The sequence below is a fragment of the Piliocolobus tephrosceles genome, chromosome 1, assembly GCF_002776525.5.
Source record: "Piliocolobus tephrosceles isolate RC106 chromosome 1, ASM277652v3, whole genome shotgun sequence".
NCBI classification, from domain to species: Eukaryota; Metazoa; Chordata; class Mammalia; order Primates; family Cercopithecidae; genus Piliocolobus; species Piliocolobus tephrosceles.
In genome coordinates, this window is record NC_045434.1 from 168605740 (window position 1) to 168630996 (window position 25257).

General features: G+C 52.1%; 1 protein-coding gene across 2 annotated transcripts in view; it reads left to right on the plus strand.

Annotated features, from left to right (window-relative positions):
* The window catches only part of GLIS1 (GLIS family zinc finger 1), a 239907-nt gene that overhangs the window by 140420 nt on the left and 74230 nt on the right, over nt 1-25257 (plus strand). For both annotated transcript variants that reach the window (XM_031935230.1, XM_023186925.1), the window contains 2 exons: nt 3004-3181; nt 9805-10687. In XM_031935230.1, the coding sequence (XP_031791090.1) occupies nt 3004-3181; nt 9805-10687 (1061 nt within the window). The remainder of the gene's footprint in view (nt 1-3003; nt 3182-9804; nt 10688-25257) is intronic.

Consider the following 25257-nt stretch of genomic DNA (forward strand, 5'->3'; position numbering starts at 1 on the left):
TTGATGTTTCTACCCAGAGTGCTGTGAGGGTTCCAGCGGACAAGGGCTTGAATGAGCCAGGAGCACTAAGTGGCACCATTCTATGACCTGAGTGGCGCCTTCCTCCCTCCTTCCCAAAGCTGGCTTGTTTATTTTCTGCAGGAAAACCTTTTACTGTATCCAGAGGAAAAGAAGCTAACAGGCCTCAGTAGTTTGTTGGTTAAAGACTATTTCTTCCCGTAGAAGTGATGGGTTTGATCTCCACTCAGCCCCTTCTTTCCTGTGTGACCTTGGCAAACTGCTTTGACCCCTCTGAGCCTTTGTGTCCTCAACTGTCAGTGGAGTAGGCTTACCCTTCTGGCAGAATTATTGCAAAGATTAAAGCTTAGACATAATTATGATGGTTTTACTTTTTACTTTCCCAGAGGCTCTCCAACATGACCCTCATTGGAGTCAAAGGTGGGGACACTTATTTAGGGGTCTCTGGTTATTCAGCAATTGGCCAAGAGGCAGCAGGATATGGGCTTCGAAGTCTGGGAGATCTAGGTTTGAACTGTGGCCCTGCCTCTTACAGACCCCCAAGCCTGCTCAGAGGCACAGAATCTCTCTCCAAACCTTGTCTATCTCATCTGGGAAATGGCTGTCCTGCCCCTGCCCCACAGGGATGAACCTTTGAAGGGCTTGATGGGTGAGGGCTTGGTAGGTGCTGCCTCTCCACCCTTTCTAGGGCCTGTCTTCCTTCACTGCACACAGCCTCCTAAGTGCAGGAGGGGAGGAGTAACCCAAGGCCCTGGAGGGGCCTGGTGAGTCCTGGAAGGAAGCTCTGAATGGTACCCCCCGTTAGAGACTCTGGGAGAAAGACCCTGGTGAAACTGCCCCATGTGATGATTAAGCGCTCTCTGCTCCAAATGCTGTTAATGGTCATAAAATTATCCACAGTTTTCTGAGGCCCAGTCCAGGGTTTGCCTCAATGGGACAATAAAATTGCATGCAGAAACGATTTGGAAAAAGCAAAGACGGCCAAGCAGAGACGAAGTTAAATGAGCGGCAGCCTGCTCTCATTAACTCAGGCCATTCACATTTGTTACCAGGGATTTCATTTTAATTAAAAACCCAGTTATTAAAACATAAGCTTGTGAGGGGCTGGCCAGGCAGCAGCCGGGGCCAGTGGGAACAAGCATTGCTTGCAGCAGGACGGGCCAGGACTGGGGCTGGGGCTGGGGCTGGGAAGGTGGCATGGGAGCAGATGTTTGCTGAGTCCTCTCCACAGGCTCGCGTGTGACCGGGAACCTGGAGGCTCCTATATGAGCACCTCACCTGCCCTGAGACCTTGTGAGCATTGCATGCTCATCCACAGACTGGAACGTGCTCGGCAAGCAAATGCCTGATGCCTCTCCAGAGCTATGGCACGTGGCTAGTTAGCACTGAGTGCCCGGCCTCAGCACGGGGATAATTGTGTGCTGAAGGAACTGCCTTGTGGGCAGGCTAGAATTAGGGTTGAGGGACAGGGATCCTCAGGGGCGGACTCTCTAAAAGGCTGCTTCTTATTACATAGCGATTAAGATGTGGGGTTTGGGTCTGACAGATCTGATCCGGAAATCCAACTCAGAGGCTTCCTAGCTGTGTATTCTTGGGTGAGTAATTGAACCTCCCCACGCCTCTGTTTTGTCCTCTGTAAAATGGGGATAGTGAGACTCGGGCCTCCCTTGGACAGCAGTGGGGATGCTCAAGTGAGACAGTGGTGTGTGTCCCCAGCCCTGGTTCTACACAGGCTGCTCGGCAGATGCTGCTCTTGCTGATGTCCTTTTCCTCGTGGTAAGGAGTCAGTCATGTTCTGGGACCAGGTTTTTTTCACGTCTTAATGGTTTATCTAGCTCAGTGTTGGCCATACTTGGGCCTATCAGTCATGTTTTATTGTATCTGCAAGGCACTTTGTAATTGTTGAAGTGCTGTTTAACAATAAGAACAATTTTCCTTCTTGGCATATCTGTTAGGTTTCAGCACTGTGCTAGGGACTTTGTGCCTCTGTTCTCAGAGGCTCACAGCATCACTGGGGAACGGGTGAAACTGGCCCCATTTTACACAGGGGAAACAGGGTCCACCCTGCGCAGGGATTTGTCCGAGTTATGGAATTGGTGTGGGGCAGAGTAGGGGCTCACATCGAGGTCTGTCAGCCCCCAAAGTTCATGTCCTTTCCTCCCTAGCTTTGCTCTATGAGTTACAGGACAGAAAGCGTAAGAAGATAAGAGTTTGGAGGTGTGTTTCCCTCTTCTGTAGTTGAGAAAACTGAGGCCCAGAGAGGGGAAGGAGCTTAGAACAAGCACACCTGACTCTTTTGTTACACTTTATGTGATTTTTCAGCACTTTCACATCAACTGCTTCAGTTAGTCTTTCTAGAAACCCACTAGCAGGGCGAGGCAGGGCATGAAGCAGGCTGTGGAGGAATCAGGTGATAGCGAGGTATAACTGCACACTGTGTTTCTATGGTGTAACACAATTTGGAAGGCAACGTAGACTGAGCTTTTGTGTTAACAGTACCAGATGCTGTTTAGTGAGCACTTACTCCTTGACATCCACATGTCAGCCCTTGCTCCCTCTGGCCTGTGCCTCAGCCACCCGCCCCAGCTGGTGTTCTCAAACCTTGCCTCATGAGCACCATGTGGTTAACGTGAGGATAATACACTGTGCGCTCCAAAAGACTTGGAGTTTCTCTTGTTTACCAGTGTTTCCTGCACCTAGAACAGTGTCTGTACATAGGAGGTGTCCAGTGTTCATGTAACAATCATTTAACCACCAGAGACCCAGCATCCCTATCTGAGAATGGAGGATTTTATTATCGATCCTGCTGGTAGTTGTGGGAATTAGATGAGGTATCCTGGAACCTTGCATGCAGCAAGGATGCAGTGAGTGTTGGCTCTGGGCGCCCTGTCCCTTGCTGTACCCCAGGGACTGCCCTCTCCCCACACCCCTCTGCAGGCCGTTCATATTCACTGTATCCCTCTCTCCCTGTCTTTCTCTGCCTAGTGAATGGAAGCTACGGCCACTGCACCCTGGGCTCAGAGAAGAGCCTGCTGGACCTGGACCTTGCTGAGGGCCCTGGCCCCACCTGCTGCCAGGGCCTGTTTCTCCCTGCAGGAAGCCCGCCACCTCGGGCTCACCCCCAAGCTTGTGAGAGGCTGCTGCATTTTCCCCACCCTAACAGGTAGGTGTGGGCAGCTGCTTTCCGTGGACACTCCCAGGAGGCCCCAGGACCAAGGGCCTCAGGCCTCACCTCCTCTGTTTAGCTGGGGGGACACATGGGGAAATGGAGGCACGAGGGGCCCGTAGCTCAGAAGCGGCTGCCTGGCCTAGATCCTGCACCTCCTGCTTTGCCTTCTGAGAGACACAAGGATGGTTCCGTTGAGGTGTTTCCCTGCCGAACAAGCAGACGGAGCTTTTCACAGAGAATCAATCATTTCAGAAGAGGAAGATTCATGGGTAGGTTGGGGAAGGAAAACCCAGCTCAGAGTTTATAGAGTGTCAAAGCCTGAACTGCTGATAGGGCAGAGAGGGATTCCTCCCATGTGCCATCTCTGCCTCAGGAGACCATGGCCCACAAAGCCCTGCTGGGTAGCTGTCTGCTCAGTGCCTGCACACTTCCATTGCTGGCCACCCTCTCTCATTAGGGTGTGCACTGGGCTAACACCCGCCTCCTACAGTTTCTCCTGGGCTCTGAGTTGTGCCTTTGTCTTAGTCTGTTTTCTGTTAGATATTGACAGAATACCTGGCACTGGGTAATTTATAAAGAAAAGGAATTTACTTCTTACAGTTTTGGAGGCTAAGTCCAAGATTGGGGGGCTGCATCTGGTGAGGCCCTTCTTGCTGGCTGGGCCTCTGCAGAGTCCTGAGGTGGCGCAGGGCATTACCTGTGAGGGGGCTGAGCACGCTAGCTCGGGTCCCTCTCGTTTTATAAAGCCACCAGTCCCACTCCCATGATCATCCATTAACCCGTGAACGGATTCATCCATACATGAGGCAGAGCCTTCATGACCCAACCCAGTCACCTTTTAAAGGCCCCACCTCTCAACACTGCCACATTTGGGATTAAGTTTCAGCATGAGTTTGGGAGGGAACAGATATTCAAACCATAGCAGCCTTGGTGCCCTCTGGTTTGCTGACAGTCAGGTCAGTCACAGACAGGCCTCTGTGCACATGAGCTCAGCCCCAGGCCTCTCACCCACTGCCTGGGGCTGCTGGCCTGAGGCCTGCTTCACAGACCAGAGATTCTAAACATATGCCCAGTGGCTGGTTTGCAGTTTATTCCTTCACCAGCCATTTGTCAAGTGCCTGTCATGTGCCAGGCACTGTGGTCGGTGCTCGGAGCATCTTGGTGAAGGAAGCAAAGTCTCCCCCGATGGAGTTTACGTTCTTGTGGAAGCTCCACAGTAGAGAAATTCCTAAATAGAAGGATGCTGTTCTTCCCAAGTGCAACCATTTTCCTTTGAGAATTTAGATTCCTTCTGGCTTCCTTTGATATTAGTAAAACTTCTGATTTTAGGCGTGTATTCATTTGTTTAGGCTGCCATAGTAAATGCCATGGACTAGGTGGTTTAAACAACAGAATTGTGCTTTCTCACCATTCTGGAGGCTAGAAGTGCAGGACTGAGGTGCCAGCAGGTTTGGTTTCTTCTGAAGCCTCTCTCCTTAGCTCACAGGTGGCCACCTTGTCGCCGAGTCCTCATGTGGCCATCCCTTGGCCTGTGCCCTAATTCCTTTTTTTTTTTTTTTTTTTTTTTTTGAGACAGGGTCTTCTTACTCTGTCACCCAGGCTGGGGTGCAGTGGCACAATGTCAGCTCACTGCAGCCTTCACCTCCCAGGCTCAAGTGATCCTGCTACCTCAACCACTCCAGCAGCTGGGACTACAGGCGTGTGCCACCACGCCTGGCTAATTTTTTGTAGAGACAAGGTTTCACCATGTTGGCCAGGCTGGTCTCGAACTCCTGGGCTCAAGCGATTCACCTGCCTTAGCCTCCCAAAGTGCTGGGATTACAGGCGTGAGCCACCGTGCCCCACCCTCATTTCTTACAAGAACACCTGTCTTATCAGAGTAGGATCTCACCCTTATGACCTCGTTTAGCCTTAATTATTTATTTAAAGGCTCTGTCTCCAAACACAGTCACACTGGGTGTTAGGGCTTCAACGTATAAATTTTGGGGGCACACAAATCAGTCCATAGCAAGGATGAAGTGTCTTTTAGACTTTGAGCCGTGCATTGTTTGGTGACAGTCAAATGCATTTATCTACTGGATCCTTCTCTGGAGGCTCTCCAATGGTATCCAATTCCCCTGGTGAAATTCATTCTGTTATCTCTCAGGGTAGAAGCTGTGCTAATCTAGGAAAAGCTAAGGAAGAGGATTTTTTTTTTTATTTTGCTAGAGACAGTCAGAAATATCATTTGTCATTTTGAATATCATTTTGACGATTTACGGCACAGGAGAGTCTGTATGTAGAATTCTACGCCGGCATCAGTCTAAGTTGCTGTGCCCCCACACCCTCCCTATTAAAGTGATTGAATTTGAGCTGACACTTTCAGACTCGCTCATTTTCCTAAAGGAAAACAGATCCCCACCCCTGTGCCACACCTGATCCAAATTCCGTGCCTTCCCCCAACCGCCCAATGGGCTTATGTTTGGGGCCTCTTCTCTCCACTCTTGGTGCCTGCCCCTCCCAATCTCAGGACCCTGCAACTAGCGCCTGGGCTCCTGCGCCAGCTGCCTCCTTGCCTCCAGCCTAGCTCTCTAATACTAATAAAAATAGCCCCGGTTTCCTGAATGACTCCTTCGGGTGTACATTCTCTTATTCAGTCCTCATGGTCCCAGGAGGCCCAGATCCTACGGCTAATAAAAAATGATGGTGGTGTGCTCACTGCGCACTACACCCCAGGCCAAGCACTTTTTTTGTTGTTGTTTTTTGAGACGGAGTCTCATTGTGTCGCCCAGGCTGGAGTGCAGTGGCACGATCTCGGCTCACTGCAAGCTCCACCTCCCGGGTTCACACCATTCTCCTGCCTCAGCCTCCCGAGCAGCTGGGACTACAGGCACCCACCACCACGCCCAGCTAATTTTTTGTAGTTTTTTTCTTTTCCTTTCTTTCTTTTTTTTTTTTTTCTTTTAGTAGAGATGGGGTTTCACCGGGCCGAGCACTTTTTATGCATTAATGCTCTCAACCCCCAACTGCCGTTGAGTGGGGAAACTGAGGCTAGAGAGGCTACATAACTAGTTCTGTTCACCAGAACTCTACCTACTCCTCAGCAGAATGTAAATGTTCTCTCAGGGGACTGGTCCACAGACTCCCCTGTTGGAAGGGGACCAGGTCCCAAGGTTAGGGACCTGGTCTTCCCCACTTCTTCAGCATCACCTAGCACAGAGTGAAAAGCCTGTTGAGTGAAATCACTGACCCTTTATTCAGACTACAGTTGCTGACCCCTCAGGGGCATGAAATCTGAGATCCCTACCTCTCCCCTGAGTCTCTGCTGGAGAAACACTGACTATCCCAATCTCAGCAGCTCCCTTCCAGGGTCCAGGATTATGGACAGAAGAACATGTGCATCTCTGATACTTAGAACATTGAAGCTGTAAGGAATATAATAGTCATCAGACAAAATCATTCTATAGACAAAGCTGGAGACCTAACCTTCTGATTCACACAGATCCAGATTCCAGTTCCTGCTCTATCACTGCCTTGCAGGCCCGGGCAGGTCGCTTCAGTTTTCCTAAGTGTAAAACAGATGGCGGAATCTCCCGTGAGGCGTGTAGTCATGTATTCAGCAGATACTACCACGTCTTCTGCTGTGCTAGGATTGCATTAGATGACCCTTGGGAAGGCACCCGGCACGTTCAGCTGCTCAGCAGTTGTTCACTCTGTCTAGAGACCCAGGCTTGCAGTTTCTAGAGATGTGATGGGAGTTGTCCTGGGGTGCACAGGGCTCAACAGCAGAGCCAGGCCGGAACCACTTCCTGGGCCTCACAGTACAGTGGAGGAAGGGAGGCAGTACTTCCTCAGTGCATATGGGAGCCACAAGACACCAAGGCCTGAGTCACCCTCCCGACCCGATGCTGCACAAGGTTTTGCTGTCAGTCTTAGTCACTTGGGTAACTGAGTCACGGAAGCTACCGCTGTTCTCTTCTCTTGGTGTTGGTTGATTTACCTGAAGCCATTTTCAAGGGACTACTCCAAACAGATGTTTTCCTGGCCGAACTCCTGCCCATGCCTGCCTTTGCCAGGCCCAGGATCGCAGTCCCCTGAGGAGCAGCTCTGCTTTTATTTATTTATTTTTGAGATGCAGTCTCGCTTTGTTGCCCAGGCTGGAGTGCAATGGCACGATCTTGGCTCACTGCAACTTCTGCCTCCTGGGCAAGCAGTTCTCCTGCCTCAGCCTCCTGAGTAGCTGAAATTACAGGCATGCATCACCATGCCTGAATAATTTTTGTATTTTTGTAGAGATGGGGTTTCTCCATGTTGGTCAGGCTGGTCTCAAACTCCTGACCTCAGGTGATCCACCCACCTCGGCCTCCCAAAATCCTGGGATTACAGGTATGAGCCACCGCACCTGACCTGCTTTTATTTTTTTTTTAAGCCCTATAAAGTTACCACTTTTCTATCAGATCTTTAAGATACTCAGAGCTTTCTGCTGGCAATGGTGGGGGCAGTGTGCCCAGCCCTGGGGAGAGAAGATGCGTGTTTGCTGTCTACCTTGGACTCAAACCTCCTTCTGACTCCCCCAATGACCACTTAGATTATGTTTCTTGGTAGGGAAGAGGTCGCTAGGTGTAGTTGAGAAACAAACAGAAAAGCCCTTCCCCTTCCCCTTCATTCAGGGGGAGCTTCAGGTCAGTTCAACATAGGAAAAAACACCTACACTCCAGAGAAGGGGAATGGGGGTTCTGGCCAGCCTGGCCCCAGCTTGCTGCTGTACGCCTGCATGCAGGCCTTGCGCCCTCTCAGCCCCTTTCCCACCCGTGTGTGATGCGATCGGAGCACATGCTTTCTGAGGGCCTCCAGACTCTGGCTTTCCCTCTTCCCTGTCCATTCCCCTCCCCTCTACCTCATGACTGGTGCTGGGGATGCTGCAGCTGCAGGGAGCCAGAGATAGAGGAGCTGGAGCTGCAAGGCCATCTTGGGAAACCGAGGGACAGGTGATGACCCCACAGCTCTGGCTTCAGAGAGCCCCAAGACAGTGGCGGTAGAACAGCAGCGATAAGAGCTCCCTTCACCCTGCCATCCCCTGTCACGGGGCCATCTCACTCGATCTGGCAGCCAGCCTCGAAGATAGACTTAGGCCCCATTTTACAGGCAAGGAAACTGAGGTTCAGATGGGATGAGGTGGCATGGGGTGTTCTAGCCAGACTTCAGGCATAGCATCAGGCTTCCTGTTCTGCCTAGCCAGCGAGAGGGGCTTCCTGACTCTCAGCCCCACCTCACCTTCCTGACCTTTCCCCTTTTCAGAGTGCTCTGGTGACAGGCAGGCCCTGCCATCCCTCTCTGCACCTTACCTGGTCCCACCACTCCGAATGGTGGAAGCATCAGTGCAGGAATCCCCTTGCGTCCTTTAAGCCTGGCCTCCTGCGCAGTGGCGGAGGGAATGCTCTACATCTGGGAGAGGCCCTGTGGACACCTGTATACCACCTGTGTGGTGAAGACAGTCACCTGGCAAACCACAGCCATGCCCACATATCCACCCTTGCTCTCGTGGGAAGGATCCACCTGATATCCCAGAGGAGGAGAAAGGCCCAGGATGGCAAAGGACGTTGCCCAAGTTTGCACGGCTGAATGTGGCTGAGCCTGATCTCAAACCCACGTACTCCCGTGGGCTGCCCTGCCTGGCCTGCACCATGGCTTTTCCCCAAAATCGCAGTTTCATGCAGTCACATTGTGAGGGCCTGAATCTCTGGGACCCCTCAGAAGCTTTGCCTCAGTTCCTTCTGAGACACCCCCACCAGGACTGCACTTCACACTCCCCCATGCACTGACATTAACAGTGGAAAGGCCAGGCTGCTTGGGGCAAAGTGTCATACAATTAGCGTTTGTAGAAGTTAAGCTAGATTACAAAAATTAAGAAAGACTTAAGGGACATGTAAGTGGAATTTAATATACCCTGGATCTGGGTGTTCCTCAAAATGCCAGCCTCAGCCTTCTTCCTGGAGAATTCACTAGAAGGCCATGGAGAGGGAGCAGGGAAGCCCCCTGGGAGGCAGGATGGCGTGGCATTCAGGGCTGGGTAGGGGTGCTGAGCTTTGGTAAAAGGATGCAAGGTCCTCCTTCCTGGTGGTCTCACCACATTCACCCTGGAGTGCATGTTATGACCTTGGCTCCCTGCAGCCTCAACCTCCTGGGCTCAAGCAATCCTGCTACCTCAGCCTGCCAAGTAGCTGGGACTACAGGTGCACAACCCCACACCTGTCTAATTTGTAAATTTTTTTGTAGAGATAGAGTCTCACTATGTAGCCCAGGCTGGTCTTGAACACTCCTGGACTCAAGCAGTCTTCTTGCCTTGGCTTCCCAAAGTGCTGGGATTATAGGCATGAGCCGTTGTGCCTGGCTTCCTGCCTCTTCTTTCCTTCCCCAGCCCTCCTCTTCCTCTCTCTCCCCATTTTCCTTTACACTCTGCCTTGTTTTCCAGACAACCAATCTGTAGGTGCTGTTTCTCTGCCTTCAGCATTCAGCCTCTGTCTCCTGCCCTGGGCTTGTCCATTCCTTGGTCCTCAGCTTCCCTGTCTGCCCCTGCCTGGACCTTCCCTCTGTGGCATGCCCAGCCTCTCATGACCTCTCTGGCCACTGTCTTCCAGGTCTCCCAGACCCCAGGCCACCTATGTGAACGGCAGCCTCCCAACCACACAACACATCAAACAGGAGTCCCTGCCCAACTACCAAGCCATGGCAGAGGCCCGCACGTCCCTGTCTGCCCACTGTCGGGCCCCACCGGCCGCTTGCCTGCACCCAGACCTGGACCTCCCAGCCCGAAGCCTCACAACCCCTGTGCCTTCCTGCTACCTTCTGGGCAGTGAACCCAGCTCTGGCCCTGGCCCCCAGCCTGAGGCCCACCTCCCTGAGGGCAGCCTGAAGCGCTGCTGCCTCTTGGGCCTACCCCCCACCTCCCCAGTCTCCTCCTCACCCTGTGCCTCCTCCGACGTCACCTCCATCATCCGCTCCTCCCAGATGTCTCTAGTCACCTGTGTAAATGGACTCCGGAGCCCCCCTCTGGCGGGAGACCTGGGGGGCCCTTCCAAGCGGGCCCGGCCTGGCCCTGCATCGACGGACAGCCATGAGGGCAGCTTGCAACTTGAAGCCTGCCGGAAGGCGAGCTTCCTGAAGCAGGAACCCGCGGATGAGTTTTCAGAGCTCTTTGGGCCTCACCAGCAGGACCTGCCGCCCCCCTATCCCCTGTCTCAGTTGCCGCCTGGCCCGAGCCTTGGAGGCCTGGGGCTGGGCCTGGCGGGCAGGGTAGTGGCCGGGCAGCAGGCGTGCCGCTGGGTGGACTGCTGTGCAGCCTATGAGCAGCAGGAGGAGCTGGTGCGGCACATCGAGAAGAGCCACATCGACCAGCGCAAGGGCGAGGACTTCACCTGCTTCTGGGCTGGCTGTGTGCGCCGCTACAAGCCCTTCAACGCCCGCTACAAGCTGCTCATCCACATGCGGGTGCACTCGGGCGAGAAGCCCAACAAATGCATGGTGAGTTCCCACTGGCCACCAGGCCTCACCCCAGCCCCTCTGGCACAGCAGCACCCACCCAGTGCCCCAGGAGAGGCCACTTGGGACTCCTTCCTCGGGGCTGACTGAGATTCCTGTGGTCGAGGAGGGAAGGACCCATGCTGTGGAGGTAGCCACTGGTGAAGATGGTCACTGCCCCTGTCACTGGAAACCGTGGCAGAGGGGCCCTCATACTCATCAGGTGCCCAGTCCCCCACCCTGAGGCATTAGATATATGTTAGCATGCCACAGGGCCCGGGGCTGTGTGCACGTGCGATTGGAAAAACAGGTGTGGCCACCCTCTTCTTCTATGTGTTTATGCTGCATGTCCCACCTACTGGTGGCCAAATGAGATGTGGAGAACATGCTCTCCTCCAGCAGTGGGCCCTCACCGCCACCCATCCCAGTGAGATTCCCTGGGCCTTCTGGTGCTGCCTACAGCCTTGGCTTCCACCAAGGAACAGTGGGGCCTCACAGGCACCCGACTGGAGAGCTGTGGGTCCCCAGGGCAGGCTTTGGGCTAGGGCCCAGGATTACTAGCTAAGGCCCTGGGTCGTACCAGCAGCGTTCTTCCTGGAGTTGAGACAGGTTTCTGGCACTAACATGCGTGCATGCACACGTGCGCACACACACGCACGCACGCATATTAACTGTGGGTACCCAGGCCTCCGGCCCTTATGATGGGTCATTTCTGTGACAGGTCATTTCTGTCCCGTCTGTGGGGGAATAGCTGTATCAGAGGCTAGGAGCACTCCCTGATACACTCAGCCTAATTGCTGTGCTACCTCCGAGGCCCAGCCAGCCCACCAGGAGAGGTACCTGCCCAGAGCTGGACCTCAGGGTATGCTTGGTGATGAGAAGCATGGGCCACCAGGGCCACTGCCCAGCCCACCCAGGCATCAGGGCAGCAGCATGGCTGGTGTGCTGGGGCTGGTGCCATAGCCAAAATCAAGCTGTTTCACACTTGCACATTGACACTGTCATTGGACACCCACTCACGGAGCACTTGGTCTGGGAAGGGGAATAGTGTCCCCACTCAGAGCCCAGGGTGACATTGTAGGGGCCAGGAAGGAGGCAGGACACATTGGCAGTCAGCAGCATAAACTCTATCCTCCTGTGGGCCCCACCCACCTGTGGAGCTAGGAGCTAGGCGTCGGACAGGATCCGTTTCTGTGGCTTCAGGAGGCTGGGTCTTGAAGGAGGAGAAAGAGTTTGCTTTGTAAACAAGTGAGCAGCAGTGAATGGCCTGTGCCAAGGGGAGGCAGGAGGAGGGAGCTTGTGGTTAGCATTCTGGTGTGTGGAGCAGTGGTAGGGAGAGTGCATTGGACAGGCTGAGATTTTGACTTTATCTTGTGCCTTTGGGCTGACAGGATGCTGGAGGAGGCCTGGTGGCTGGGCCAGCCCCTGGCGATGCCCTGGCTTGTTTGGGGTCCTGTGACACATGATCCTGCCTAGAAGGAGTTGACCAACAGACAGCACGCAGGCCAGGCCAGGGCTGCTGGGAACCAGCTGGGCCCCCATCTCTCCCCGAGACCCTGGAGCTGACAGCTGCTGAGCCACAGTTATCCTTCACAGATTCTCTCTTATGGGTGAGCCCATGGGTGCCTGTGGGGGCCTAGGTGGAGGCTCTGTGACCCAAAGGAACCTTGACAAGACTGCATAGGACACTGGCTTACACCTGGATTCTGTCTGTGGTTAGTGGTCTTCTCACAGTGGGGCCTCTGTGTGGAATCACGGCATCCAGAAGAGTATCTATGTTGGACATTCGGGAACTTGGAAAGGATCTAGGCCTTCTCCGTCCACTTTCTAGCTTGGGAAGCAGGGCCCAGCGAGGGGTCAGAGGGGCCCGGGTTACTTAGTGCAGACTCAGGGTCTCTCTCTCTGGGGCCAGGCTGTCAGGATCTCACTTGATTCCACAGACTTCACAGGACCCTGGCTTATACTGGCTGAGGCCTGACTCTGGGGACCCAGACTTGGACCTGCCATGGTCCTTGCCCTGGGGACACTCATGCTTAGAGATGGGTGGGAGATGAGTGGCAGGTCCTGGGTTGGAGTTTGCGTAGGCCCAGCCCAGGGAAGGAAGGCCCAGAAGGACTTCATGGAGGAGGTGATATCAAGCTATGTTTACACTCATCTATCAGTATTAATCCTTACAAGTCCTGTAAAACCAAGGGTTTTTACAGATGAAGAAATAAAAGTTGGGTGGAGTCTGGCTGGCCTTCCACTTGCTCCCATGAGAACACTTGGTCTTGCCTCTTCCAAGGTTTAGGATTGTGGTGATGATAATACCGGAAAGCAGCTTCCAAGTGCAGACTGTGAACCGGTGCTATTCTAAGTGACAACTCCACCTGGTCCTCAACACAACGCTGTGGGGTAGATACTGTGAACCCCCATTTTACAGATGAGGAAACTGAGGCTCAGGAAGATTGCATAATTTGCCCCAGGTCACACAGCTAGTTGGAAACAATAACAGTTATAATAAGAATAGAGGCTAAGAATGATAATGGTAATAAAAATAACTTGCTCAGGGTTACACAGTTAGTAACCATTGGAATGGGACTCGAGCCTGCATCTTTCTAAACTGCAATGCTCTTGTTTGTGTAGATCTGCTAAACTGACTATTCTGTGGGCTCTTATGGCCGGCCCCGCTAGGTGTCACCATCTGGAGACAGCAGCAGTGATCTGGGCTTCGGAGGCTTGTCAGAGCCTCCCCTGGGCTCCTCTTGCCTGCGGTGGGGTGGGCGTGCTCCCCCTCCTCCATGATGCTAGTACAGTGGGTAACCCAGGAGAAGGGGTGGGCCTCAACCAGCACCCAGATAAGTAAAATCTCCCTTCCCTGTAAAATTATTAATTTTTCATGACAGGCCTCTGCTACCATGCACTGTAATAGACAAAGGAATTTTGGACCCAGAGCCTCTGGAGAACAGGAAATAGATGAGACATTTTGATTGAAGAGTAAATGGCCCACTAAAATAGCAGTTAATCCTTTTATTATCTTTCCAGCAGCCGTTTCCACAGTTCTTTCATGAGGTAAGCCTCCCCCACCCCTTCTGACTGGAACACTCCCATTCTCGCAGCTGGCTTACATTTAGCCAACAGAGCCTCTGCTCCTGCACCAGGCAGGCCTCAGTGTGCTGAGAGGAGCCCTGCTCCCCTCTGCCTGAGCATCTTAGTCCTTAGGCCAGGCCTGGGACTAGAGACTTGCTGGACCCCCAGGGTCAATGGCACCACCCATCCCCCACCCTGCCCTCTGCACGGCCCATCCACACTGTCCAGAGGAAGCTCCCTAATCTTTTTGCAATATCCTGTTATGTTTCTTACGTTGCCCGAGTTGTCTCAGCCTTATTAAATGTGAGGCTTCGTCTGTGTTATGATAACAAGGTTACGCGTCCAACCCAAATACTGACGCGACGCCTCCAAGACGTTAACTTTGAACAGATTAATTTCATGCTTTCTTAGGTTGGTTCTCCCAGACGGCCGGAATTCTGATTGTCTGCAACTGCAGAAACTAGCAGACTGTAGCTTGCTTTTCTCCACATCAAGAAGGAGAGAGGCAGAGTGAAAAAGGAAAAGTCATGACAATGCCCTTCTCTACCTTGGGTTTTATAAAACAATAGGCATGAGAAGAGGCCCTTACTTTGGTGAAGAGTTTTACCAAAGCTGTGAGCACAGTCCGGAAGGCATGTGCAGAGGTGAAAAGCCCAGGTCTGGGGTCACACAGACCTGGGACCCAGCCTGGTTTAGTCACTTGGCAGCTGTGTGGCCTCGTGCTGGTGACTTACCCTTTCTGAACTACAGCATATTCGATTGTAAAATGGAGCAATAATAGTACTTGCCTTTTAGGGTTGTTGTGATTAGGGATAAAAGAGATGATGTAAGGGAAGGTGCTTGCTTCCCCATCACACTCCAGCATTGATCTCAGGTGATGTGTACAGTCGCCCTGGGGCTTAGGGCAGGGTTATTTACAGCTGATTTATAGATGAAGAAACTGTGGCTCAAAAGAGCCAGTCAATGGATGGCAGAGCCTGGGCTTGAGACTCTGTAGCAGTCTCTGCTGTCAGTAGGGTAGGCAGGGCAGTGTGTGGGCCGTTGCTCTGGGCAGGGCAGGCACTCTATGCTTGCCTTTCGATATCTGCCAGGGATCCCTGATTCTTTGCATCTTGTTCATTGGCAGTCGTTTGCAGGTCACCTGCTGTGAGTCAGACAGTGTCTGCGCAGGGGGCCTGGAGCTAGGCTGGGGCAGCTGGACCTGTGGCACGGGAGGCCCATGCGTGTCCTCCCAGTCCTCATGAGCTGCTGGAGTCTCAGGCTGGGTTTTCATCCTGCTCAGCTTCCTCTGGCCACTGCAGCTGCACTGGCCACTGGTCTCCATTCCTTACACCCCTCTCTACTGTTTGCCAGTCTGTCCCAGGTGCCTTTGAATCTAGGGCCAGAGAAATCGATCTGGTTGAAAGCTGAGTATTATGGATTGGCCTTAACTAGCCAAGGAACTCAGAACACAAGCCACCTGACTGGACCTGCTGGGAGGGCCTTGCCCTCCTAGCCTGGGCCAAACTTGAGGTCATTCCCCAGAATGCTGGGGCTTCTGGCTTTCCCTTTTGCCTTGCCCCAAACCTTTACCCCTCTTCCCCCAACCCCTGAGAAACAAAATCCTGGGTGCTGGGAGGGGCGAGGGAGCTAAAGGGAGTTGCTCCTTACTGAGATTCAGAGATCGTTTTATCCTGGCTCAATGCGAGCCATTCCCTGTCTGTTGTTTTGACCACCTAGCTGGGCATGGTGGTACATGCCTGTAGTCCCAGCTATGTGGGAGGCTGAGGCAGGAGGATCACCTGGGCCAGGGAGTTTGAAGCTATACTGAGCTATGATCACACCACTGCACTCCAGCCTGGGTGACAGAGTATGACCCTGTCTCAAAAAAACCTCTGAGGCCCAGAGAGGCCAAATCACTTTCCAAGATCACACAGTCTGCCACGTGGCAGGAGGTAGATACCAACCATATCTGCTGACTGCCTAGCCAGTGTTCACTGGAGAGAGGTTTGACTGGGATTCTGGGCTCATATGCCATGGAATAGCCTGAGGGAGAAGAGAATTAATATATTCTGAGACATACCATGTCCAACCATGAATTACCATGCCCAGTTTACAGAAGAAGAAACTGTATGTTTTTGAAGTTCGCAGGCAAAATGACTCGCTCTGCATGATCTGCCTCAGCTGTATGATCTGCCCCAGTTGTATGACCTCCCTGGCCCATTCTAATGGGTCACACTGCCTCCTACCCATCCACCTTTGCCCAGCCTCTTCCTTCAGAAGAACAGAGCCACCTCTGTGCTTTTCAAATCACAATGGGTGGAGTTTCTGTGCATCTGCTGCCCTCTGCCCCCTGCCCAACATCTTGAGACCAGCCCTATGGGCTTGAGCATTTTTTAGGCCAGCAGACACCCCTGACTCACTGCAACATCTGAAGCTTATCCCAGGGATTACCCAGGACCCTGAAATGGATGAGTGGCAGGTCGACCAGTTCATCTCATCACATACAGAGAACAGGGAAGACAGACCCAGAGAGGGTAGTCAGGGGCCCAGGACTGCACAGCAAGTGCGCATCAGTGGGCAGGGAAGGTTCCCTGAATGGGCTGATAACCAAAAGTCAGAGAAGGTTTAGGCTGTGGGAAAGTGACCCTCCAGTTAGGAAAGAATCATCCCCCTGAAACACTTGCCTTGCTTTGGTGTGCCAGGCCTCGTGCTAGGAGCTGGGGGTGCAGAGATGAAGATGTTGTGATGTGAGACTTCTGGCATTGTGGGAAGAATACTGCTTTTGAGTCTTGTGATATTATTGCTGGATGATGGAGGGAGGGAGGGGAGCCAGGAGCTGAGGTTTTGCAGCCTGGCTTTATAAGCTTGGCCAGGTTGATCAAGTGGGACGAGATCATTATTGAGACGCTTGTCGGGTGATTTTCAGTTTATGTAGTGCTTCCACATGCATGATCTCAGCCCTCAAAATATTCATGGAGACTGGAATTATGATCCCCATTTTACAGATGGGGTAAGGACAGTCCAGTTCTGGCCCAAGTTCAGGTCCAAATGCATGGTGGGGTCAGATTTAAACCCAGGTCTCAGTCTGACTCCAGAGACTGTGTGCTAGCCACGACCCCAGGCCACCTCCCGGGCATAGAATCATCAGTCTGTTTACAAATATTGAGAGAATATCCAGATCTGAAACTCATTCAGCAAGCTGTCACTGAGTACCTGCTATGTGCCCCCTGGCTGGGCCCTGGGGGTCACAGAAGGGAATCAAATCCTATCTGATCTCAAGGAGCCCTCAGCCAAGTGGGGAAGTTAATGGGTATTGCATGTAACTATTTTTCTCAAAAAGCCAGCACCCCAGTCACCTTGAGAGCCTGTTGCCTGCTGACTTGATGGGTCCTTTGTTCTGTCTTGGAGTAGAGAACACCTCATGGGTTGAAAAGTACAACATTTCACTCTCTTTAGAATAAATAAGTCACCTGGAAACAAGCTCCCTTCCTGGAGGCTGGGGTTTCTGGTCAAATCAAAAAGCTACAAAATGGAACATGTTTTAAAATCCTTGCCCTGGAGAATCCTGCTGTAAATGAGCCCAGAGAGGCCAAATGGTCCCACCCACTCAAGCCACCAAGTCTATCCTCAACTCGCCTCAACTCAATCCAGGACTGCATGGGTCTGGGAAGGAGAACTGTTTTGGGCAAAGGCAGAAGTGTCCTCATTAATGATCCTTCCTGGAATCATGTCACTTCTCATGTCTACACTCATTATTAAGTGGGGAAGCTGAAGCCCAGAGAGCAGCCGCCATGGTCCCGTGTCATCCAGTACGTTAACAGCAGCCCAGGGATGCCTGCTTTATTTCTTCCTGCCCTGAAGCTTCCTCTCCTCCTGATTCCTAAAGAGTCTTTGCATTCTCCAGGTTCTTTAAATCCTTTGGGTCTTGGCTTTTGCTGATTCCTCTGTCTAGAATGCCTTTCCTAGCCTGGCAAACTCCTATACATCCTTGACAACCCAGTTCAGTGCTCCCTCCTTAGCTCCCCCTTTCTCTGTGCCTCCTGTTCTCCCAGCATGTGTTGCGCTGTGTGTAACACTGGATTCTAACATGGCCAAGTGTCTGGGGGAACCACATGCCCTTTGGTGCCTGGCCTGGCCTTTGTTGTGGAGGAGCTGAGTCCCCTACCTAGGACAGAGGCTCTGCCCTGTGATTATCTGTTCTCTCTGTTGCAAGGCTGTGTGAGGTTGCCCGGACTCTGTTCTACTGAGTAGTTTCCTATGAAGTCACAACATTGGTGGAACCTTAAAGATTGTCATGTCTACCGCCTAATCTGGTGCTTGAAGTTTTTCTGCAAGAAAGCCTGAATTTGAAATCTAGCTTTGCCACCCCTCAGCCTGTGATTATATAGAAGTATAACTTGACTTCTATAAGCCTCGGTTTTCTTACGTATGAAATTGGGGTAATAGGACTGTTGTGAGGCTTTGATGAGAAACTAGACAATGGCACATGTTTGGACGAACGGAGGCAGGATGGTGCACTTCCGGGTTCTTCTTCACCACCAACTCTTCCCATGTGTGCGAGAATGCAGCTGACGCCCGGGAAGGTGCAGATTAATCAGGCATGCACCAGGTGATGTCAATCCGAGGAGACCAAGCTTTACCTGGTGGCACCTGCGGAGCGGCCCCCCTCCCCCGACATGCCCGTGCCCCGCCTATTGCCCTTCCACTCCTAGAAAAGTCGCTCCCAGCAGATGCGCCGGGGACGGGCTTTCTCAGCCCCCTCTCTTGTCGGGACTGTATTAGAAACCCCCCCCCCTTCCCCCAGCTCCAGTCCCTGAAGCTAGATGACCAAAGAATAAATTTGCAGTTTTGCTTTTAGCCTTGCCTACTTGCTGGTTCTTTTGTGCCCACTCGGCTGGTCTTAGAAAAACAAATCAGCACACAGTATACCAAAATGGTAATAGCTGTTCTAGACAATTTGCATTTGCAAAAGAGAAAAGGGAAAGTCTAAAATGGATAGTGGCTGTTCTGTCATGAATGTCCCCAGTGAAACAGAAAAGGCTGTTGGAAGTCCCACCTATGCCATGGGCTGGCTCTGTGGATGTGTCGACCTTGGATGTGTCACTTGGCTGTGCTGAGCCTCAGTTTCCTGTGCTGTGAAATGCGATAGTATCTAGCAGTCAGAGGCTGCAGTAGACTGTGTTTAATAGGGGCTTAACAGATGCCAATGCCCTTTCTTCTACTGAGCCTAAGGTTTAGCTCCACAGATCTTGGCTTACATTGGGATGCTTTTCTTCATCCCCTGTTTTGGAAAAGCAAACCCAGGGGGCTTGGGCTTAGCAAGGAGAGGCTTCCTGGAAGCCAGTGTCCTTTCAGTTCTCTGGTCTTGCAATTAGGTCAGAGCCTCGTCTCCCACCAGCCACTGTGCAGAGGGGAGACTGAGTCCCCAGATGGAAATAATTTGCCTGGGGAAGGACAAGAGGGACTGGAGACAGATGGAGTTGGAGACTCCTCCCAGCTCTGCTGCTCTTGGACAAGACACTTCACTCCCAAGTCTGCTTTTGCATCTGTAAGATGGGAGCTGTGATGCTCACCCCCAAAGTTTCTGTAGGGGTGGAGGGGCTGTGTCCTGCGACTGCAGAGTACTCTGCAGACGGACGTTGTTGCCCTGGTCAGGGCCGCTGGGCTCAGGCTGAGTCTCTGACTCCCAGTCCAGTACTCCTGCCTGCAGCCAGGCCTCTGAGTGCAGAGAGGTCACTTTCACCGGTGTGTTCCTCCCGGTTAGGTTCCCCATCGGGAATGGAACTGGTTGGCTATGTGCTCCCCAAATGTAGTTCCTGGCCTTGAGACCTCAGCCTGCAGCTTTGCTGGATGCCCTCCTTCCCTGCTCCACAGCCCACCCCTACCTCACTTCCACCTCTGTCCCCATCCTGCCCTGGTTCACCCCCATTCCCCATCCTGCATTTCTACTTATCTCCATCCCTGACCCCCCACCCCTTTCCCTTCTTATGTAAATTCTGAGCCAGGGTGGACCAATGGCTAAACACACAGGACAAATCAAATCCTGCCTGGTCTCAAGGAGCCCTCAGCCAAGTGGGGAAGTTAATGGATATTGCATGTAACTATTTTTCTCAAAAAGCCAGCACCCCAGTCACCTTGAGAGCCTGTTGCCTGCTGACTTGATGGGAACTAAGGTTCAAATCCCTTACTCTGCCCTTAACCAGCTGTGAGACCTCAAAACAAGTCATGTGGCTTCTCTGAGCCTTGGTTTCCTGTCTGCGTGGAGGGCAGAGTGTTGTGAGAACTAGATGAGATCATATATGTGTAGCACTTACCTCCCTCGTGCCTGGCGCATATTCGATGCTTGAAAACAGGAGCCCTTGTTCCTTCCCGCGTCTCCCCATTTTTTGAAGTCATTAGTCCCGAGCTCTCACAGGGAAGAGAATTCCCAGGAGCACCAAACTTGAGGGAACAGGAGTGCTGGCCAAGTTTTGTGAGCTCAACATTGCTTTATGGAATATGAAAAAAAGAATTAAGGATAAAAAAACACAACTATTTGAATTGAATTTAAACTAATAAAGAAAAAATCTTTTGAACTTAATGTAAACGGAATTGAAACTATAGTCTTATTGGAGTGAGAACGTCAGATAAAATCAACAGTGACTCTAAGAAGGTGTCCAGACCATGTTTTCTGAAAGGGCCATCCTGGAAATGGCAAACTTCGTAATTGAGCATTTCTAGGCTCTGTCTCTGCTGGACAACAGATGGGGTGACCAGAGCTGGCTTTGTGCGCTCACTTGGATGGCTGCAGCTGCAGACCTCAGCATCCTGTTCTCGTCTGTTAAATGAGTGATGGGCCAGGTAACCCCTAAGGTCTCGGTTACCTTGGACACGCCAAGACCCAAATGCTCAGGAGAAGGGGCCCTTCTTTAGAGTCCTTCCTTAACTGTGTCCCTCGATTGGGAGACAGCCTTGGGCTAATCTGTATTGTCCACCCTCACCTGGCCACCAACCTTTCAACACAGCTTAACACCCCCCGTGCCAAGTTCAGTGCTCGAAGCAAGGGGTACAGTGTCAAAGGAAGAATGGTCTGGTGGCAAAGGAATTAACCAAATGCCTCCAACACAGAGGAGGGAGAAGGCTTTCCCCAGGATGTCATGAGAGCTGGGCTCGGACAGGTGGGTGGGCACTTTCCAGGTGTAGACCATGAGCAGATACATTGTAGGGAAAGGAAACCGCACATGTGAAGGTTTTGAGATGTGGTAGTCTTGACCTTGTGGGGAGCACAGGTGTCCTTTTGGTCTTGAAGTAAGTTACCTGCATGGGGGCTGAGGGCAGAAACATTGGAATTGGGTCTCAAAGGGCCTCAAGGTCTAGTGTAAGGAAATTGGACTGTACCCTGAGGGAGTGGAGAGAGTCTCAGAAGGGTTGTACATGGGACTGTGATATGGGCAGAGGTAACATTTAGTGTTGCTAGTCTGGCAGGCACATGGCCATTGGCAGATGAGGACATTGGGGCCTAGGAAGGGCAGTCCATTCAAATCTGGAACCCTTCTTCTACAGATCCACCAGCGTCGGACCGTGCACCCAGACTTGCCAACACCTGGGCACCCGTGGGCCTGGCCAGGTCAGCCCAGTGTGTCGTGCTGGGGCACAGTGTCTGCACGTGGTTGGGTAATGGAGCTCGGTCTCCCTTTGGAAACTGCCTCCAGCACATTTGCCAGTGGGAAATGGGAAAGTCATATCCCATAATGTGGCTCCGTAAAGTTTGCACAACTGTTCTTTGTTTTCCGCCCGTCCCCACAATAAATCTTCCTCCGCTGCCAGGACTGGGGCCTCCGTGGTCTGTAAGTGATTAAGGCACCGACTTTCCTGGCCCCTCCTCCTCGCAATACTTTCTTGTGACGTGGGTAATGATAAAATGAGAATCTGTCACCGAGATTCTGTTGCCTTGCAAGTAGCAATTTCCAAATGGCTGGGAGGTGACCTCCTGTTAGAAGGCAGCCTGCTCTTGCCCCCTCTCTATAGCCACCTCCCCTTAATAGGTCCTGCCATGTTGGGGCATAAGCTCAGACAGCAGATAGACAATGTGGTACTGGGCAGTACGTTTCCTGGGGATGGGGCAGTGGGACTGGAGGTCTCTGCAGGACTCTGCATTCTGGGGGGCAAGACTGGGAGATATGCTGGGCACAGAGCACCCAGTGAGGTCTGTTCAACTGATGCACCATCTAGCAGCCCCTTTGTTTCATCAGATCCCCAAGCCATAGAGTTTCCAAGCCAAAAGTAACATTTATATCTTCCTGGGGAACAGTCAGGCCCTGGGCAGGGCCCTGGGCTGCAGAGTTTTGATGGATAGCTCCTGTGCTCAGGGAAGGCGCAGGGCGGTGGCTGGATTGCTCTTTCACAGTGGGGTCACTGAAATCCACAGAGTGGAAGCTACTTGGCCAGTGTTACATCTGCGCCTCCAGCTCAGGTCCTGGCTCTGCCCCATGATCTTCCCGCTGTCCCTAGTTGCCTTCCACATTTAAATATGAGTGTATGCTTCCCAGCATCTGAACCCCAAGTTTTAGGAGCCAGTTTCACTTACGGAGTCATTTCTGATCAGGCTGAGTTGCCAGTGAACATGACAGTGATTGGAGCTTAAGAGAGTTTGGCCACAGGCAGAAAAAATGAGTCAACAGTGCTTCAGATACTTCCTTAAGATCCCCAGCACCCCCTCTACCTGCTCCCCTCCTTCCTTCCCACAGGAGTCCAGGACAACAGAAGGTGCCTCAGCTAGGCCACACGGCCAACTGCCTGGATCTTCACATTTGCTGTTTGCAGATGTGGCAACTGAGGCCTGTAGAGAGGATGTGGCTCACTGGAAATTGCAGAGCAAAAGAGGCAAGCTCAGCATCCCCCTCTCCCAGCCAGTGTCCTGCCCCCTAGACACGACAGTCTGCTGAGTACCTCATGTGTGCTAGGTCCTGCGGTGAGCACTTGCATGTGTTGCCTTCCAGATTCTGAAGAACACTGGCTCTTGTCGTGTGCACTAGGGAGGAAATTTCCCAGGTTCAGTAGCTCCTCTGATGCCCCTCCCAACCCCTGCCACACCCTTTGACAGATGGGGCCTTGAGACCTCGGGCAGAAAGATGACCTGCTGGAGGTCACACAGCAGGAGATGGTTGGCGGTGTGTGTAGACCACACGTGTCAAAATCACCTTCCCTCCTGGCAGGGCCCGATTCACAAAGAGCTGCTGGGCAGGCTCCAGGGAGACTTTAACCAGTGGTAGGTTTCAAACGTCACACCTTCTTAGTGTGTTGGGAAGGTGTGATGACTGATTGCCGTGGGTGTTAGGGCCAGAGGAAGCCTGGTTTGTGCAAAGACCCACACAGGCATGCACCAGTGCCAGCTCTTTGCTTCCACTGCCTGGCTCTGCCAACCTCCTTTCTTCATTTGCATGGAGCCACCTGACCCTGGGGCCTTAGTTCCTCTGTGTGTGATTAGGACTTGGATTAGATGAAGTTGGAAGCCCTCCTAGGTCTCCTGACTCTGATAAATAGAGACAGTCTAAGTAGAGACAGTGCAGGCCAGGGGTTCAGAGCTAGGTTCCCTCCCCAATTCTGCATTCAAATTGTCTGTGGTTCTGGGCAAGTCATCCCACCCTTTTGAGGCCTCAGTTTTCTCATCTATAAAATGGAAGACTTGGACTCCATTGACCTCCATCCTTTGAGCTCAGACATTCAGATGTCCAGAGTTACCTCCCTGCATTCCTGGCACACCCTAGGGGAGGAGGAAGGGGGTGAAGCACATGGAAAGGGCAGGTGTGGGCCCCTGCTGAGCTCTCTGGCCCCAGTTCCTTCCACACTCCTCTCTCGCTCTGTTCCAGCTGTTCCTCAGACATGCTAACTTCATTCCCACCTCTGGCTCTTTACGTGGCTGCTTCCTCTGCCTGGAATGCTCTTGCCCCAGCGTGACCTCTGCTGCCATGTCACCTCCTCCAGGAGGCCTTCCCTGACTGCCTATCTAAAGTAGCACCTTTGGCCATTGTCTGCCCCTATATTCCACCGGAAATCTTGTTATGTGTTTGTCTATGATCTGTCCTCCAGTCAAACTTGAGCTCCATAAAGTCTAGACGTTTTTGTTTTGTTCCCTCTGTATCTCCAATGCCTCAGTTCCTGATACACAATATGTGATCAACAGATAAATGAATGTTAGTAATAGAAAGAGGGACAGTGGTCCAGTGGGGCAGAAGGAATGGAACATGCTGGAAAGGACTCAGACAGTCAGGACTCTCGTCCTATGAAGTGGGGGGTTTTGCCGCAGCTTGCTGGGTCGTGTTGAGGGCCTCACAGTTGCTGTCTGAGAGGCATTTCTGGGTCAGCCTAGCTGGGGTTGTCCGCCCAGGGAGGCCAGCCCAGCAGCCAGTACCCAGTGGTGTTCAGCACCCACTTACCCCGACCCCTATTTCCCTCCCTTCTTCATCTGCATTATCAGAGTAAAGGAGAGGCTATGCCCTCAGTTCACAGCTCCTGGAATGTCAGATTCAGACAGGAACTTAGAAACCATCTGCTGTGACTGGAAACACAAATTTGGAAACTGAGGCCCAGAGAGGAGTTCTTATCCAGGTTCTCACGCTGTTTCCCTCTTGGAAAGGAATTTACGGTCAAGTCCTCCACATAGTAGATGCTCAGTAATTAGCTGCTGCTGCTGCAGCTGTTTATCATTAAGCCCATTTTGCAGATTCTGTTTTTATGACCATGGGCACAGAGGTGGGGAAGGAGTACAATTTTGCATTAATTGATAACAAAAGGATGGAAACAGCCAAGAATGCAGTAGGGGAAATGATTCCACCATCCAAAAGCAGCTATTTTAAAGTGTGAGGAAGGAAGGAAAGCAGCATTGGTTAGGCATGTGTTCTTTTCCAGATGCCAGATTAAGTGTTTCATCCATGTTTTCTCAGTGAATCTTGTGACACACTCATTTTATGGATGAGGAAACTGAGACCCAGGGAGATCAAGAGCTGGGATTCCAGCCCCTGGCCTCCCCCTGCTCTGGGGTACCCTCTGTGTCAGCATAAGCTGATGACTCCTCTTTTAAATTGAGCTCACTTTAGAGGACCCCTGACCAGGCTCTTTTTTTTTTTTTTTTTTTTTTTATACTTTAAGTTCTAGGGTACATGTGCATAACGTGCAGGTTTGTTACATATGTATACTTGTGCCATGTTGGTTCTTAATTAAATTAGTTCCTGCAATTCCTCAGAAGCAATCACATGTAATTTGGGCTCTTCATGGATTTGGACCATGTCTCTCCACTTAACCTGCACAAAACCTCTGGGGAGGTTTTGCTAAATCAAGAATCAGCATTAGGAGTTCAAGCCATCCTCTTGCCCCACTCCCTGACCTTTGTGTATAGGAAGATACCAACCTCACAGGTAGGGAGGCCTGCAGGGCTCGGGGAAGGGAAGGCCTGGGGCAGTGGCCTGGGGCTCCAGCCCTGAAAGAGGGTGCAGGAACCAGCTCAGGATGGAGGGGCTCTGCGGCTCATGGCTGTACCCATGGAA